At 36.7% G+C, this 17,773-nt stretch overlaps 1 protein-coding gene across 2 annotated transcripts in view; it reads left to right on the top strand.

Moving 5' to 3' along the window:
* dock10 (dedicator of cytokinesis 10) overlaps positions 1-17,773 on the top strand; it is a 124,858-nt gene that overhangs the window by 97,688 nt on the left and 9,397 nt on the right. For both annotated transcript variants that reach the window (XM_084419797.1, XM_084419798.1), the window contains exons 33-47: positions 202-318; positions 1,191-1,308; positions 1,442-1,563; positions 3,214-3,328; positions 3,453-3,519; positions 3,610-3,657; positions 4,852-4,953; positions 6,245-6,354; positions 6,596-6,711; positions 8,029-8,166; positions 11,127-11,309; positions 11,761-11,871; positions 16,347-16,562; positions 16,654-16,711; positions 17,341-17,439. In XM_084419797.1, the coding sequence (XP_084275923.1) occupies positions 202-318; positions 1,191-1,308; positions 1,442-1,563; positions 3,214-3,328; positions 3,453-3,519; positions 3,610-3,657; positions 4,852-4,953; positions 6,245-6,354; positions 6,596-6,711; positions 8,029-8,166; positions 11,127-11,309; positions 11,761-11,871; positions 16,347-16,562; positions 16,654-16,711; positions 17,341-17,439 (1,720 nt within the window). The remainder of the gene's footprint in view (positions 1-201; positions 319-1,190; positions 1,309-1,441; positions 1,564-3,213; positions 3,329-3,452; positions 3,520-3,609; positions 3,658-4,851; positions 4,954-6,244; positions 6,355-6,595; positions 6,712-8,028; positions 8,167-11,126; positions 11,310-11,760; positions 11,872-16,346; positions 16,563-16,653; positions 16,712-17,340; positions 17,440-17,773) is intronic.

Here is a 17,773-nt window from a genome sequence, read left to right as displayed (position 1 = left end):
TATATCATTTTAAATATATTTTAAAGATTATTTAAGTTTATTTTACACACTTTAAGCATTATCATATCGAATATCGCATTATTTAATGAGTTATCGCATTTTTCTTCAATATCGTGCAGCCCTACTTAAAATATAGAGTTGTTGTGCACCATTTCTGTGAATGGTTTTTAACTTGTGTATACTGTGTGTGTGTGTGTGTAGGAGAAACAGGCACGGATAGCCTCGCTGTACCTGCCTCTTTATGGTCTGATCCTTGACAACATGCCTCGCTTTTTCCTCAGAGATCTGTTTCCAATCTGCCTGACGGCTAGTGACCAGGTACACATGCTGAGGATATTCATCAATACAAATATAATTGAAAAACATCAAATGGAAGCATTGTTGTTTTTTTAATCAATAACTGAAATAATTTGAACAAGATCTGAAGTCTAAACAGGACTGGAAAGTGCTTGAGTAATTGTACTTCATTCCTGTACTATACTTGAGTGTTATTTATTATATATGATATTATTCACACCAAATAATCAATTTCACTCCAAAATACAATGCAAAAAAAGGGGGCAAAATTCCCCATTGCGGTATGGGACTTCTTATGAGGAAGCGCAACAAAACAAAGGATTGTGCCAAAACACTTTTATTATGTTTGAAAGCACAGCTGCTTCAATGAATGTAATAATGAATTTAATTTAAATTCCATTCACACTGTCGCTCCTAGTGTGCCAGCTGTGTTGTTTTTTCATTGCTATTTCAATCAAATATCTGTAGTAGTTTCCAATGTGAGTGCTTTGCATAATGTTTGTATAATTACTGCTTGTAGGGTTTTTTTGTGGATCATAGTTTTTGTAAATGACCAATCAGCATGACAGGAGGCCTATATACACACAGCCCACTCACCTATGTTCACCTCACACTCGCCTGGTTACTCTCCTAACCAGAGATACAGTGTAAAAAGCTTTTAACTTTTTTTTTTTTTTTTCACATTTAAGTCAATTTTGGGCAAATTCTTGAGTACAATTTTGACACTGTCCTACAAATCCATAACCAAAATCCAAAATGTACCTGTCCTTTCACAGCCCAGATTTTATACACATAATCCATTAATCAGAATTAAATTAAATTTACTTTAATTTACCCATTCCACACAATAATGTCCCTGCGGTGATTGTTCAGTAATAAGATTTCTTTCACAGGGTTCCAGAGATGATCTCAATGTCGGTGTAGGTTTAGCAGGTCAGGTGACCCATGTCTTACGCCACGGGAACTCAATGGATGCGTCCTTCTCCAAGGAAGTACTCAACTCCATTACAGGTGTAGTGATGCTGTTAGACTGTGTTCGACCTGTGTTTCATGTTCAAAAACAAACATGTTTTTTTTTTTTTTTTAAATGAACATCCTTTAATTCAAAGTTCCTCTCTCATATGTATCCATTTTGCTTTCCCAGCCTTTTCTTCGTTGGCCGTATCAACAGCTAATAATGCAGACTCCAGAGGTTCTCTCATCAGCATCGAGTCGAACCCCAGCAACAGTGACCGCAACAGTGAGAAGATGGATGGATGTGAAAAGGTGAGTAACTACATGACTTTTTTGCAGAGTCTGTCACTGATTCATCTATATTAGGTGTAATTACAATGTCAGAAACATGCAAAAATGGTATCTGTGAGTGTGCAGGAGCACTGGGGCAGAACCCTCAAATGTTGAACCCTTTAATGTCGGTCAGAAACCCCGAAAAGGTCTGTATTCGCACTTAAGGGAGTGCTAAAACAACAACGGATTTGCTCGGTGACGAGCCGCTGTAAAGGGACAAGTTTTGCACGTTTTATAGTCCACCCGTAGAGTTTCTAATGATGGTTTTGAAAATTAAATGTTTTGGCCAATGTCATTTTAGCGTTAATTCAGTAAACAATTTAATTTAATTTACATATAGTCATATGAAAAGTATTTTATTCACCTTTATTAAAATGAATCATATGTATTATGAGTCAAATATGAATATTATGAATCAAAATATGATCTGGTCTTAGAAAAGCAAAGACCTGGTTTATCTTCAAACAAACGAAGTACAGAGAAGGGTTGGTTATAATGCAAGTATGTTTTAATCGTGCACCAGGTGCTCTGAACATGAGCCAGACACTTCACTGCGTTTTCTCCAAATCAATGGAGCCTTTTCACAGACTGTGGTGACGTGTTTCCACAGTTATTAACATCGTAAATCTAGCTAAGTTTTATTTTCATTTGTACAAAAATTGTATATAAATCCATAACACTATACTTTGTGTTTTATTACCCTGGCAGTAAATGACAGAAACTGGTTAACACTGCTCATGTGTTTCTAATACAACAGCTGAGAGAGGGATCGCAGATTTTCTTTCTCTCTTCTGACCAACATAATCAATCTTCTTTGGAAAGTCATAGAAAAACTATTACCACTGATTTCTTCTTTTGCTATTAGGGCAAATGGGGAGGTAAAAATTATATTTATGGTTGTATCTGTTCATCGCTATAGAAGTTTGCACAACTATGACGACTTCTGCTTCTGACAACCCCAGAAACGTATCAGCTAAGATACTGCAAAATCTTATCTATTATCCTTACATCAACATCAATTAATAGGCATGTATGTGTATTTTACTTTTTTGAGGAATTGCTCCTGTATTTATAACACCTAGTCCCGGCAGACTTGACTTCTGATAATGTTTCCAATAAATTATGTTGTCTGAAGTTTTGCCTAGGAATTCAAAATGATCTTATCGTGGTTATAGTCACACGTGTAACATAAAACAGTCTAAATATGACATTCATTTCTTTATTCTTTATTCCGGCATGGGCTGCATGGCCCTGGCTGAGATCACCGAGTTACGGGTTGTAGTCTAACCAGCAGAATGAAAAGTACGGCACTTGCTACTGCCAATACTCACACGACACGCTGCAAGAAAGACATGTTGCTGCTGTACAATACAGCATACATGACTTACAGTAGCAGATGTATACAGGTGGAGCTGGGGAAGGTGGAGGGTTTCTGAAAGCGCTCTGCAACTGCTACAGCAAATGCTGACCAAATATTTGAAGGTTGAGCAGCTCATTGGCTGCTGATACAGAGGGAACCAATCATCTGTGCCCTATAGAGAATGATCAGCCTTCCCATCTAGAGTTTCGTGATGTGAACTTTGACTCTGACTATTGTAACAATAGAGTGACTGTGATCGCTGTTTTCAGGTTGCCAGGCCCCAGTCTCTAATTGGATTTGGTTCACGCTTTGACAAACTGGATCAAGCGGAGACCAGAAGTCTGCTCATATGCTTCCTGCACATTATGAAGACCATTTCAGAGGGTGAGACTCTTGAAACACCAAACCTTGATAGATGATGTCTATTGCACATATTCAAATCTCATACTGTAATGGCCTGTGACATATTTCATAATGTTCTGAGGATGATTTGCTCTCGGTGTTGCAGAGGTGATGGTTTCATACTGGCATCGAGCGATTCCCCAGGAGATCAGTGATTTCTTCAATATCCTGGAGTAAGTGACTCTATTCATAAAGACCAATAAAGGAATGGAAGAGAAGTCACTGTGTGTTTCCGCTGTTTTACGTATTTCTCTTTTAAACAGACTATGTCTCCAACACTTCCGGTTCCTTGGAAAGCGCCACATTGCCAGGTAAGATCTCTCCTCGACCAGAAGTGTTTTACGTGTGCTGCAGTAAATCTACATGAATGTAGGAGTCATCTTTTCTTTTCTCTTCTTTCTGTCAATGATTGTGTATATATGTGCACAGACTGCGATGACTGTTTTTCTTCTCATCCTTTGTTCTTTGAAATAATATTCAGTAACAAAACACATTTTTGAAGAAGTCACTCTCTTTTATGCTTCCAAGTTGTTTGCTACTATAAGTTTTATATTTTAACTTCATATTTTATGCATGACTGTTTTTAAAACTGAAGTTTAATTGGAAAAATTAACAAATGTCACTTTTGTAACCTGATCCTAGCATAACATGATCAGTCAAAAAATGATGCTGTTTATTAGCATGCATGTTATATTGGCTGTTTATTAGTACTTATAAAGCACATGCCTTATTCTGCATGACTATATTCTACATCCCTTAATCCTATCCAACACCTGAACTTAAAAACAACCTCACTATCTTTTAATAAGCAGTAATTCTGAGTTTATTGAGGTAAAAGTCATAGTTAATACTTAGTTAATAGTGAGAATTGAACCCTAAACTAAAGTGTGACCATGATCACTAAATCACTTACATCAAAGGCCAAATCAAACAATAAGAGCACCATAAAGTTACAACTGCATGATGTAACCACTTTTTGTGTGAATGCTGGACAGCTCTGATATGAGGAATATGTTTGCTTAGGTGTCTGAAATGTAAACCATAGGAAATATTGCTTATTACTATATAATGACTGCTGTAGTATGAGTGAGTAGTAGCCTATAGTGTCTGACCTTGTTCTCATGAACGAAATTGATTCACACTATTTTATCTGTGTTTGTGTTGAGTTTGCCTACTTGCTATTTCCATTGTTATATCATGTTTAATCTTACACGTCTCCCTCATCACACTCTCTGTTTCCATGTTTTCCTCTGTCTGGCTTCCACACATAAACTCACATTCTCACTGTAAGACACAGATAGTCATTCAGCAATCTCTAGACTGCTATCAAAAACCAGCATGAGACGTTTAACATTTGCCAGTTAATATCACAATACAAACTTCTCCTGCTCTTAAACACTCCCCTACGCTTGGCTTTGATTTTCTGTCTATAATGGCGTGAGCAGGATGGTTTTGGGATGAAGGTTGGCATTAACCCTGCTCTGATTGGCTGGTTGTGTGCGCAGGAAGCTAGCGGCCGCGGTTAAGCTGGCTCAGGCCACACAGAACAATGGCACCCTGAAGGGGTCTAACGTGTCCTACCAGTCTTCAGGGCTCCTACCCCAATGGTAAACACCTAACCGGTCTACACTGAGCTCCCCAAAATCACTTAACATGATGTGTGCAATGCATAGGACTAATAATTGCATTTCTTAACTAAAGGATTTTAATCCTGATTATAACATCCTCACACATACAGTAGCCACACATTCACAAAGCATTTGTCCGTGTGGGTCCCACTTTATATTAGGTGTCTTTAACTATGTAACACGTCAAAAAATGAACTTGACCTTTGCTGCTTCTGAGGTGGGATACGGGTAAGGTTAGGGAACGGTTTCGTGATATGGTTAGGTTTAAGGGTTGGTTAAGGGGTTGAGGTCAGGAGTGTAATTATAGTTACTACGTAATAATTACATTATCAATTGCAATCATAAGTAAACGTACAGTATGTACGCAGTAAGTCAAGTCAAATCAAATTTATTTACATAACTCTTTTCACAATACACATTGTTTCAAAGCAGCTTTACAGAAAATCATGAAGTTAGTGTTTATAATATCTTAATATCTTTATGCCTTATATTCACATTTAGCAGAGATAATATCACTTATCGTCACAAAATGTAAACTATATTATCTCTGCTAAATGTGAATATAAGGCATAAAGATATTAAGTTGGATATATGTGACTATATCCAATAAAGTTGGATATATGTGTGTCTCAACTGGTTGAGACACACATATATCCAACTTTATATAAAGAGCTGGGCAATAATATAGTTGCATTTTCTGACTAAATAAAAACAATCAGGCAGTGGGGATTTGTTATATATTATATATAGTTTTTTGTGTGAGTGTACTTCATGTTTGCGAATAAAGTTGGATATTATATATATCCAGCTTTATATATAGAAAATAAGTGAATTATGATTCCTTTAAATGTTAGTACATAGTACTTAAAGACACTTCATGTAAAGTGGTTCCGTCCTGTGTAAATATCATAGTTCATCATGTCTTTTCACAGATGTCTTCAGTGTGGGAATCATGTGTGTCTGTATCCAGCGAGCCCCTCTCATTCACCTCCTGATATACTCCATATTTCCGTGTTGTTGCAGAGAAAGTGAATGGCTATTTAGTGTTTAATTTTTAGCTAAAATGTTTAAAAAATGCACAGGTATTCACAGTTTACTAAGAGCCAAATTTTCAAGATACTCTTGTAAACACTGAAAGAAACAGCCAAGAAAGTGTAGAAATAGAGGGAGAAATTATATTTTTTTCTCTGCTATTGTCATGACAAGTCTAGATTCTGTAATTGCTGTTACTGTCACTCCTCTGTTTAACCCTGAATGCTGTTGTTCCCAGGATTGTGTCCGCTCCGGATGGGCACAGACACGCGCGCTCCCAGACCATGCCCATCATCAGGGGGAAGAACGCCCTCACAAACCCCAAACTGCTGCATATGATGGAGACAGGTACAAAACACTCAATACACCTGAACCACTGAACAGCCATTCTGCTGTGTGTTTCAGATACATATGGTCGACTTTGAATCATGGAATTGATCATTTATTGAGCCATGAATATTTTTTTAACATAATACTTTTTAACATAATACTGCTCAGAGTGGATGGCAATACATATGATCTGGACATGTTTTTAAAGTGAGGTTTTCAGATTTCATGAGAAATTTAAACAACTGTAATGTGTGTTTAGATGGTAATGCTCCTGACGGAGAAAGCGTCAACCCTACAGACATCGAGGCTAACCTTTCTACTGAAGTAGCCCTGACCGTGCTGGACGTTCTGGACCTGTTTGTTCATCATCACAAGGTATAGACATAACCTTTAATGACATCCCAAAATACACTCTGAACATTAAAAAAATAATAATAATTCTTACTTAGTATTTTTGTCTTGTTTCCAGTCCAATTGTCTAAAAATTCTTAAATCACGAAGCATTTATTAGATAAGTAAAATGACATGATATTATATCTTGTTTTCTAAAGAAGAAAAAAAACTTTATTTTCAACAATATTCAACAATTAAGTGAGTTTTTTTGCTTAAAACAAGCAAGATTATCTGCCAATGGGGTAAGAAAAATAATCATATTCAAATGGAAACCAAGCCAAACCTCGCTTAGCTTTGATTTTTGAAAACAAGATATAATATCTTATGTCATTTTACTTCTCTGCTTCTTGATTTAAGAATTTTTTTATATTTGGACTGGAAACAAGACAAAAATACTAAGTAAGAAAAGCATGTTTATTTATTTAAATAAATAAAAAATTGTCAAAAAATACTCAATATGTCAATATGTGTGCACAAAGAGGAACACAGGAAGAAATTATATTAAAATATTAAATTATTTCCATATGGATCAATGACAAGTGAAGATGTCTAAGATGATAAAGAGGAGAAAATCTTTGTGAAATATTTTTAAATACAGGGCAATTTAAATTTAAAATAAAATGTACATTTTCTACAATTTTATTTTAAGACTATACAATTGCCAGGTGATGTAACATTTAAATAAATACTTAAAAATTGAAAGTACTAAATGTTTCCAACATATTTTTCTTTTTTCTTTTTTTGGAATAATGAATATCAAATAGTTTTTTCAGTCACAAAATGTGCCCTTCTTTAGTCAGATATTAAAAGAAGGATTTAAAAAATGATGACTGTCTAAATATGTTTTCTCCATTATATCTTTTTCTTCTCACTTGACAACAAACTGCTTACCTGCACTGACTTTGATCGGGTGGACAAAAGTACTTCAAATACTTTCCCAACAATAATAGTTCCAAACAAAATTACTTCACAGCTTACCGTTTTTATGAAATAATGACTCAAGATTATGTCAAGCTGCATATGCCAACATTAACTTATGTTCAATGTCAATTTTGATATAAATTACAGATGCTACTAAATGTCTTAACACTGTCCTACTTGCAATGTGATGGATTGCGAAACTATTCTATTAAGTGTTCAAAATTCACAGTCGTGTTTGCCAGTATAATCAATGCAAATACTATTTAGGAAACATTCAATATGTGATGCAGCCATTCTGTGACTGTTTATCTGATTGTAAAGACATTGCGTGTGTTTCCTCTAAGATGACTAACTTCTGCTCCTTCTCTTCTTCTACAGAAACAGCTCCAGCACGATGAAGGGCAAAACTCTTTGATGAAGAAAGTGTTTGACACGTACCTGCTGTTCTTCCAGATCAACCAGTCCACCACCACCCTCAGACACGTTTTCACTGCCCTGCGCCTCTTCATTCAGAAGGTTGAACCCTTTCTCTGCATATATATTCAGATCCGGTGATTTATTTATACAAACAAAATTTGCCAGATACAAGGAACTATTGGGTGCATTACAATTGTAAAGTAGAGCATTTCTGTGCCCTGCTCACTCTGAAAGGGCAGAGCACTTAAAGTTAAGCAATTGTGTCCCATAGTGTAGCAATTTAGGACAATTGAAGGAAGCTTCTAAATGTAAACGTAAGTTATCACATCAAAAGGAATTATTCTATTTACATGTATACAAGCTCATGTGTATTTCGCTTCAATCCAAAGTTCAAGTTTTAGTGAACTCCAACCTGCAAATTCATTTCACAAGAAGACTTGTGACCAGTGGAAAATGAACACAGCACGCCGTGACCTCTTGAATTAAAACTGAATTAAAAGAAGCAAAATTTAAATCTGCAGGATTGTAGTGGATTTACATTTTTTATGTATTATATTTTAAATATTTTTTTAAAGGCACCACAGAGTGTGACGTTATAGGACAACCATTGCAGAGTCTGTAGAAATGCTGTATGCTCAAACTCTAGTGTGACCGCAGCTTCATTTGGAGCAACCCTTCATGTGACACCCCCTTTTCGCAGTGCAATAACCGAATTTGCCCATTTTCTGCCTGATTTTGTAATTATTGAGTTCACCTCTGGTCATCCGATGTATTTAAAGTGGACTTTTTAGTGGACCAAAACCTACTAATGTTTAACAGTCATGAATCGTGGTGCAACTTCTAACATCTTTACCTTTGCAAGTTTATTTAGGATGCTTAAAGTGTTTTTCCCCAGAAGCTTTTTGTGGAGATGCATATATGAAATATTCCTTGCATTTAGCCACAACATCGAAAATAGCAGAGACAAAATAATTTCATGTTTTATGGTTTTACAGTGAGACAGAGACTGGCATCTGGCATATGAGGGCCAATCCTGGTCCTGGAAAGAGAGACATCTGAAATGTGCAGCGTTGTCATAAGAAAAAAAATATATGTGACCCATGCTGGCAAAATGAGTCGCAATGAGAACATTTTCAAACATGAGTTATTGTTCTATTGCCATTCTCTATTAAAAAAAAACTTCAAAAATGTTGACTGAGACAAAAAATGACTGAGGTGTTTGAAGTTGATAGAGTCAGCAAAGTGAGTTTTGAGAAAAATCAAGTTAAAGTTTTCTGAAGGTTTCAAAACAAAATCACCTAGCAACCATAACTTAAATCCCTGGTGATACCATCAAATTTGGCAAAACCAAATATTTCCTAAATATCTATAGGAAAAAAAAGTATATATAAAAAAATGTCCATGATACCACAATTGTTTGATAACATTAATGAAACAGAAGCCTATATAAGACCTATACTGTAACGCACGGATCTAATATAATGTTACACATCAGGGGCCGTATTCACAAAGCATTTTATCTTACCACTAGGAGTACTCCTAAATCGCACTAAAAGATTTTAGCTAGGAGTTTTCTCTTAAAAGTTATTCACAACGCTTTTCAGACCTACTCTTAGTAAAGAAAAATGACAACTCCTAAACTAAGAGTGAGTCTTCGTTGCTATGGATGACGTCATTACTCATGCACGAGCTTGACTGAAGTGACCACCTTGATTGGTTGATGACTGTAACGCGGGAATGATTCCAAACCCCTCCCCTACGATGATGAGTGACAGGTGACAGGTCTGAGAATGCGTGCGCTACACAAGTAGTGCGAAGGACGGAAGATGATGAATAACTGAATAAATAGCCTAAATGAATAAACAGTAAGGCAAAACAAATAGCCTAGTAGCCTAATGAAACATATGGATTGATGCAATATCTTTGCAACATTATTGAATTAATCTGTCACTATATGCCTCTGCCTACGTTTGCAAAGAGAAGAACATTTTAATTTGATTCACAATGAAATGTTACAATTAGTTTACATGCAATGAGTAGCCTAGTTTTGGTTGTTGTTGGTGGCGTTATTGCAGCCCTAGTTATGCCTACAATGCAAAATTGTTCCCTCGCGATTGGAAGCTCCTGTAGCCGCCGCATACGCATTTCAAAACATCGCAACGTGAAATGCCACAAAAAGCGGTTTGTGAATAGGTCTTAGTGAGTTAGGAGTCCTCTCGACTTCTTTTAAGCTGTCCCAGGCTTAGGTGCTACTTTTAGGGCTAAAATGCTTCGTGAATTACTCTTAGTCAAAAAAATTAGGAGTCCTAAAGTAACGAGTGACACGCCCATTATTTTCAGGAGTTGCTCCTAAATTCGCCAGTTAGGAGCTACTTTTAGCCTTAAAATTCTTTGTGAATACGGCCCCAGATGTTTTTCCCCAACAGTTAACCAAAACGTTCACAGATAATGCTTGCGTGAATGTGTGTATATCGGGATCGCCCGCTGTCTTTGTGCACACGCTTCGGATCTGTCAGTTAGCTTGAGTAAGATCGTTTTTCATGGACAAAGGAAAGGTACTCCTCTCAGAAAACACACAAATAAAGACACTTTTAGATGTGTAATTGCTATATGGAGCATTGGGATCATTAGACAAGGGCTTAATGAACTTATTTTTGTGAAAACATTTTTCACTTGTTTTGCTTGTAGCTCGAAATTATCCAGTGCGCATTTCCATTCCTTTTGCCAGCACGGGTCACACATGTGCTTTAAATAAAAATAATGCTGAATAAAGCTTCATGACCTGTCAGAAATAGGCTATTTATTTTAAAACATTGGCATGTCTGGCAAAAACTACATTTGGGACCCTGATAGTACAGAAAGTAAAACTGATCACATTTAGCAGACAAACATTGTAGGTTTGAACCCGTGGTGCTCAATCCTGCTTCTGGAAATGTATCTTCATATCTAAATGTACTTTATAAACATTCCTAATCAAACGCACCTGAACTAGCTGAGAGAACACCCCGTGGATCTCTGTGCTGATCTCGGCCTCTTCTTCACCTGCTCTTCCTCTTCAGTTCCCGTCCACGTTCTTCCAGGGAAAAGCGGATATGTGTGGCAGCCTGTGTTACGAGATCCTGAAGTGTTGCAGTCATCGCTCCAGCTCCACACAGACCGAAGCTGCTGCGCTGCTCTACTTCCTCATGAGGAGGAACTTCGACTTCACCAAGGGCAAGTGCATCGTCCGCTCACACCTGCAGGTAATCTTCGCTTCTACACTTTATGTCGATAGTCCACTTTAGACATTCTACTAACTATAAGTAACTTTGCAACTACACGTCAACTAACTCTCATTAGAGTATTAGTAGACTGTCAGTAGACTGATAGGTTATGGTTAGGGTTCGGGTTAGTAGAATAAGTTGACTTGTAGTTGCCAAGTTATTTATAGTCAGTAGAATATCTGTTGGGGAGCATCACAATAAAGAGTTAGCAGATATTAAGCAGATAATACTCTAATGACGGTTAGTTGACATGTACTTGCAAAGTTACTTATAGTTAGTTACTTCTGTTATTTTGGTATGTGGGTGCATTAGTGTAGATGTATGTGTTCAGACAACCGACAGCTGAATATCTGAGGTGGCTCTCTGGCTGGTTTGGGGATTTGGGGAATGTGAGAGACCGATGTGTATTGTGTGGTTTCTTCTCCTCCAGGTGATTAAAGCCGTGAGTCAGCTGATCGCTGATGTAGGAATCGGCGGTTCACGCTTCCAGCAGTCTCTGGCCATCATCAACAACTTCGCCAATGGAGACACGCCACTTAAAGTGAGAGTTTTGCAAAAATAACACTTTAAAGCTGCAGTGTGTAATGTCTGCGCCGCCAAACAGAACTGTTCAAACCACAAAATCAAACTATGAGTTTGTTTGTCTCTGCATATTAAGCTGGGATAGGCCTCGTTAGCGGCCGATGTTAACTGGTAGCAGATTAGACGCTGTACACATAATCAGCATGAGGCAGAAGACATGCTCCAAGTTTTTTTTTTCCTCCAAGCATAGTTTTGTTGTGAGCTACAAATGAATTCAGCAGAAAATATGGTTAAAATGCACTGAAAGTACCATGAAGTGGCAGGCAGATTTATAAAGAAGATTTCGTGACAATAAAGTTTTAATAAAGCCTCAGTTGCTCACTCCTGATAACATTTTAATGGTGGCCATTACCAAAGGACATATTCTGTGTTCTGTGTAGAGCTGCGGTTTGCTGGAGCACTGCTTACACAATTATACTTAACCCTCTGATGGTTTACGGGGTCTTTTGGGACCCCAAATGACTTTTACTCAAATAAAAAAAAAAATTCCCTTTGTCCAAATGGTATGAAACCTTCTACGACTCTCAACACTTTCTAGATCTACAAAAAAAAATTTAAATTGGAATGATATCTGTTTTTATGTTAGCGTGACAAACATTGTGACACTCGTGGTCGAGACCCCGCAATCAAAATAGACAAAATTCATCATCAAAATCAGAAACAACGCAGAACACATCGACAGAAATGGCACAAATAAAGTGGCACACTTCCACCAATGCAAAAAACATCCACAATGCTAAATTATATTGCTCACAACACGCGTGTATACACACACACACACACACACATATAGAGGAATACATTTTTGAGACTATAAAAACTGTTCTCTTATCATTTGTAAAATAAAATCATCCAAAATGCAGTACCACCACAAAAATAAATTGGTGACACTGACACATTGAAAATGTGCACCCACACACACACACACACACACATTTGTAAGGCTATAATTTGTCAAATAAAATCATCCAAAATGCAGAACCAACACAAATATAAAGTGGTGACACTGACACCGACAATGTGTACTCACACACTCTCTTTCTCTCTCACACACACACACACACACACACACACACACACACACACACACACACACACACACACAATTGTGTGTGTCTAGAATCTAGAATTAGATTAAAAATAAATGATTGAAATAAATGATAAAATCTTAAGACTCCAACATTTCTCTTTGTAACATTTTGTTCAGGTTTGGTTCTAATCATAATGTAACATTATTGAAAAACTGGGTTTTTTTGGTACAAAAAAATGCTAAACTTTGACAAAAATATTTTATTTTTGTTATAATTGTGATTTTATAATATTTAGATATGAATCCAACTGAATCCAACTTGTGAAAAGATATCTTTCAGGTAGTCTAATAGCAAATAGCATATACTGGGGCTCTATAGCCATCTAGTGGTTAAAATTATTATTTTTTATTTTAAAACTGCATTTTCCAAAAAATGGGCAAAAATGTTACATTAAACCATTTAAAATCATCCATGTTATCCCCATGAATGAAAGTTAGAAATCTGGGTCTTTTATAAAGTGAATTTTACATCAAATGCTGTTTTTTGTAAAAAGGCTATCTAAATATTTATTTATTTATTTATTTATTTATAGAAATTTAAAAAATATCATAAATTCTCCAAAAACTGCACAAATGTTGAGTAAAAACATTAACAAACAGAATAAAATTACATTTGTAAAAAAAAAAAACTATTATCTTGTTACAAAATTAAATGTTATTGTCTGGGGTCTCTAGAGACCCCAAAAAACTCAAGTGTAGACATAAATAAAGACCATCAGAGGGTTAAGCAATTTTACGAAGATAAATATTACTTTTCAAAGACCCGAATGTTCATGTTAGCCATCGTTCTTTTCCATAGAATGTAATCTTGTGCTGTCATCTAAACAGGGTTCCCACGGGTCCTTGAAATCCTTGAAAGTTTGTGAATCTGGAAAAAAGATTTCAAGGCCCTGGAAAGTTCTTGAAAATAAACACACACAGATACATGTCCTTGAAAGTGCTTGAATTTATTTTGTGCAATAAGTTTTCGGAAAAAAATTCCGTATTATTCCCTCTGGTCCGCTAATGTGTTATTTCGCCAGCACTTCGTGGCCTATGCACACCAGCTTGCTTGATTTACGTTAGTTACACGCATTTGCAAGTTACATTAAGTGTTCCCCGCGTGAGGTACTTTGTGTTGTACGTTGCCGTGACATTCACGCGCGCACAAAACAACTACGATGGAACCTCAACGTTTCACAGACACACCGCTGAAACATTGCAAAAATAGTCTGGTTACATGAGCCTAAGCTCTTTTAAATAAAAGCCATGCAAAAGTTCATATCAGATCATTTGAAAATAGTTTAGGAGGATGTACCGAATATTCTTCAGTTTTATGCAAAACAGAAATACCACAAATAGAATATCAGATCTCTGTCATATGGCCAAAAATAAATGCAAAAAAAGATATTTTGCATAGTTTGACACATGCAAACTGTAACGATGTATCTTACAAGGTAACACGATGTAACCTTGCTCTCACTTGAAATGTGTCCCCACATTTAGTCCTTTATTTTGAGGGTTTTGGACCTGGAAAGTCCTTGAAAGGTCCTTGAGTTTGAAGTTAACCGAGGTGTGGGAACCCTGTTACAATAAAATAGCAGCATAAAAGTAGTCCACAGTGTTAATGTACTCAGTGTTGGGGACATTTTTTAGTAGCTTGACAGTAGCTCGGTTTCTTTTAAAACACTGTAGCTTTTCCAGTAGCTGACTACTTTTTCCAGTTAGTAGCGTTGTAAGCGCAACCAAAAGCTACACACCATTTTGGGTTTTGGCGAACCTGCAGTGTATTGAAGCAGCAGTTTCTTCTTCAAACTAGATCACAAGCTAGAACTGTGCTTTACTGCCGTCTACTGTTCTATCACTCCTCTTGTGGCTTTACGGTTCACTGAGAAGAGATTGTCTGATTACTTAAAGGATGAGTAATAGCCATTTTAAATTTAAGTTTTATGGCACTCTATATTAAATGTCTATTTCTGTTTTAATTGCGATGATGAATCTGTGTTTCTAATTAATTACATAGATAAATCTGTCTCGCCACAATTTTATATTGGGAGCATCACAATAAAGTGATAGCAGATATTAAGCAGACAGTCTGCTAATACTCTAATGAGAGCTAGTTAACATGTACAGTGCAATGCATAAGTTAATACACCCATGCTAAAGTTGACTAAAAAGAGAAATAAAAAATCATATTTTGGAAATTGAACTTAATGCCTTAATTTAAAAAATTAGGAAAAATCCAACCTTTAAGGACACAAATTTTCTTTGTGAATGAATAATGTATCGTAAATAAATAAATGTTCTTCCTTAAAATACATGGTGCATAAGTGTGTACACCCCTATGTTAAATTCCCATAGAGGCAGGCAGATTTTTATTTTTAAGTATTTTTTTTATTTTTTGTTTAGGATACTATGCATCCTGATAAAGTTCCCTTGGCCTTTGGAATTAAAATAGCCCCACATCATCACATAGCCTTCACCATACCTAGAGATTGGCATGGAGTACTTTCCATAAGATCCTCTCTCAATGCAAATCAAACTAGCTATTAGGCTAACTGAAATAAAACCATGCCAATCTCTAGGTATGGTGAAGGCTATGTGATGATGTGGGGCTATTTTAATTCCAAAGGCCAAGGGAACTTTATCAGGATGCATAGTATCCTAATTTTTTTTTTAAAAAATACTTAAAAATAAAAATCTGTGCATTTAATAATGTGCATTTAAGCACATTCCTCACATTTTTTTCAACTTAAATTCAACATAACTCACAATTTCATGCATAACTTTTAATTCAGCTCAAAATATCTTGCACTGGGTGTCTTTGCCGACCTCTTGTGGGAAAAAAATATATAACATGATATTTAATGACTCTTGCCACTAGATGGCCTAATAGCTCTATATGGAGCAAATGAGCTGTTCTGCTGGGTCCTAAAGTCAGTTCTTCAGGATGCATTCATATACACATGTAGACATTATACAATAATATTTTGGTAACGTTTTAGGTTTTTCGATGTGTACTGAAGCATTCCATTCATTCCTAAGGGGGTCAAATTGACCCACGAGGGAAGGATTTGTTACTTTTTTAAATTTCAAACACAAAACTCCTCGAATCCATAAAAAAAAATAAAAAAAATGTGTTGTGTGTATTCATGGTTCAAGTGCGACAAAAGTCCTAGGGTCTTGGACCCCTCTGATGAACACTCAATTTTTAAACATTTTAAAAAATGAGTTTCGGGTCAAAATGACCCGAGGGAAGGATGAGTAAATGACATAGGAGATTTTCAGTCATAGAAGACAAGAACAGCCCAAATCCATGACCTAGTATTATAACATTAAACAATAGTTATTTTGCCTTCTTCCAGAGCACAACATTCCCGGCTGAGGTGAAGGACCTGACCAAGAGGATACGCACGGTCCTGATGGCAACCTCCCAAATGAAAGAGCATGAAAAGGACCCGGAGATGTTGGTGGACCTGCAGTACAGTCTGGCCAACTCCTACGCCAGCACACCTGAGCTCAGGCGCACCTGGCTGGAGAGCATGGCCAAGATCCATGTTAGAAACGGAGACCTGTCCGAGGTCAAAATCAGAGGATAAAGAAGTTTAAATGAACTTTAGTATTAGGGCGTTTATGTGAAATTGTAAAAACTGTTTTCCTTGTCCACTTCAGGCGGCCATGTGCTACATCCACATCTCAGCACTTATAGCAGAGTCTCTGAGGAGGAGAGGTGAGCACCTCAGTATTTAAGTGATGCATGCTTATGTCAATGTGATAGTTTCTCTTTTTTTTCTTTTTTTTTTTTGTAACACAGCATAAATAACCTCCATATTAAGCTTTCTTTTGACATGCTCCTTGATCATTGCTGCTCAGTTGTTGCTGTTTTTTTCAGTGCTGTACTTCATAATGAATGAAAAATGCTCCTAGCTGCTTCCTGCTTTATTCCTTATACTGTGAGTTTTTGTGGCCTTGTCATTAGATGCATTCTCTTTGCTCTGGCTCTTGCATGTGCATGCTGGCATGAGTGTGAGTTTACACTAGATGCATGCTGGAGCACTCGCCTTCGTTCTGAGTTTGAGATAGGGGTGGGCAGTATGACTAAAATCCTATTCAAATATGACTAATTGCATATAATGGTAACAGCATCTATATATAGTTATTTTAGCTGGAAATTCAGTGAATGGCTTTTTTTTTTTTGATAATTCAAGTGCTACTTCTTATCATTTCGTCATTCTTAACAATATAGCTAAATGTTTTGGAACGGACTCTTCTACCCTTGCATACAGTGTACTGTCATACTGCCCAGCCCTAGGTTGCAAGTAAACCTGTGTTAAACCTGATGCCACTCTGCAATCACAGGTTACTGGAAGTCTGAGAAGGGTCGGATCCCAAGTGTGAGCAAAGAGGGAGCCTGTGTAATTAACTGTAGCCCCTTACTAACTCCCCAAGATGGAGAATGTGAGTTCACCTCCGCCTGCCCCGACCTGCAGTATTCTTGACCCCTTCAGTGGTCCCAATGTGTCTTACGATTTAAACTAAAACATTTACTTATCATAGAGCTACTTCTGTGCTTCTTCAGCTTAGTTTACCCTGATCAGTACATATCGTTTCATGACAGCTTTACAGAAAACAATGCCCCAGTAAGCGAACCAAAGGCAAATGTGGCAAACAACAAATTCCTTCAAATGTTTAGGTAAAATATCTAAATGCTAACTGAGCAGCGAGGATGCAAAGCTTAGGTTTTGGACAGGAATAACTAAGATATTTATACCTGTCCAAAACCTAAGCTTTG

Source organism: Rutilus rutilus (genome assembly GCF_951802725.1).
Source record: "Rutilus rutilus genome assembly, chromosome: 9".
Classification (NCBI taxonomy): Eukaryota; Metazoa; Chordata; class Actinopteri; order Cypriniformes; family Leuciscidae; genus Rutilus; species Rutilus rutilus.
The sequence above is the reverse complement of the archived record's forward strand: the minus strand, read 5'-3'. Positions and strand labels throughout refer to the sequence as shown.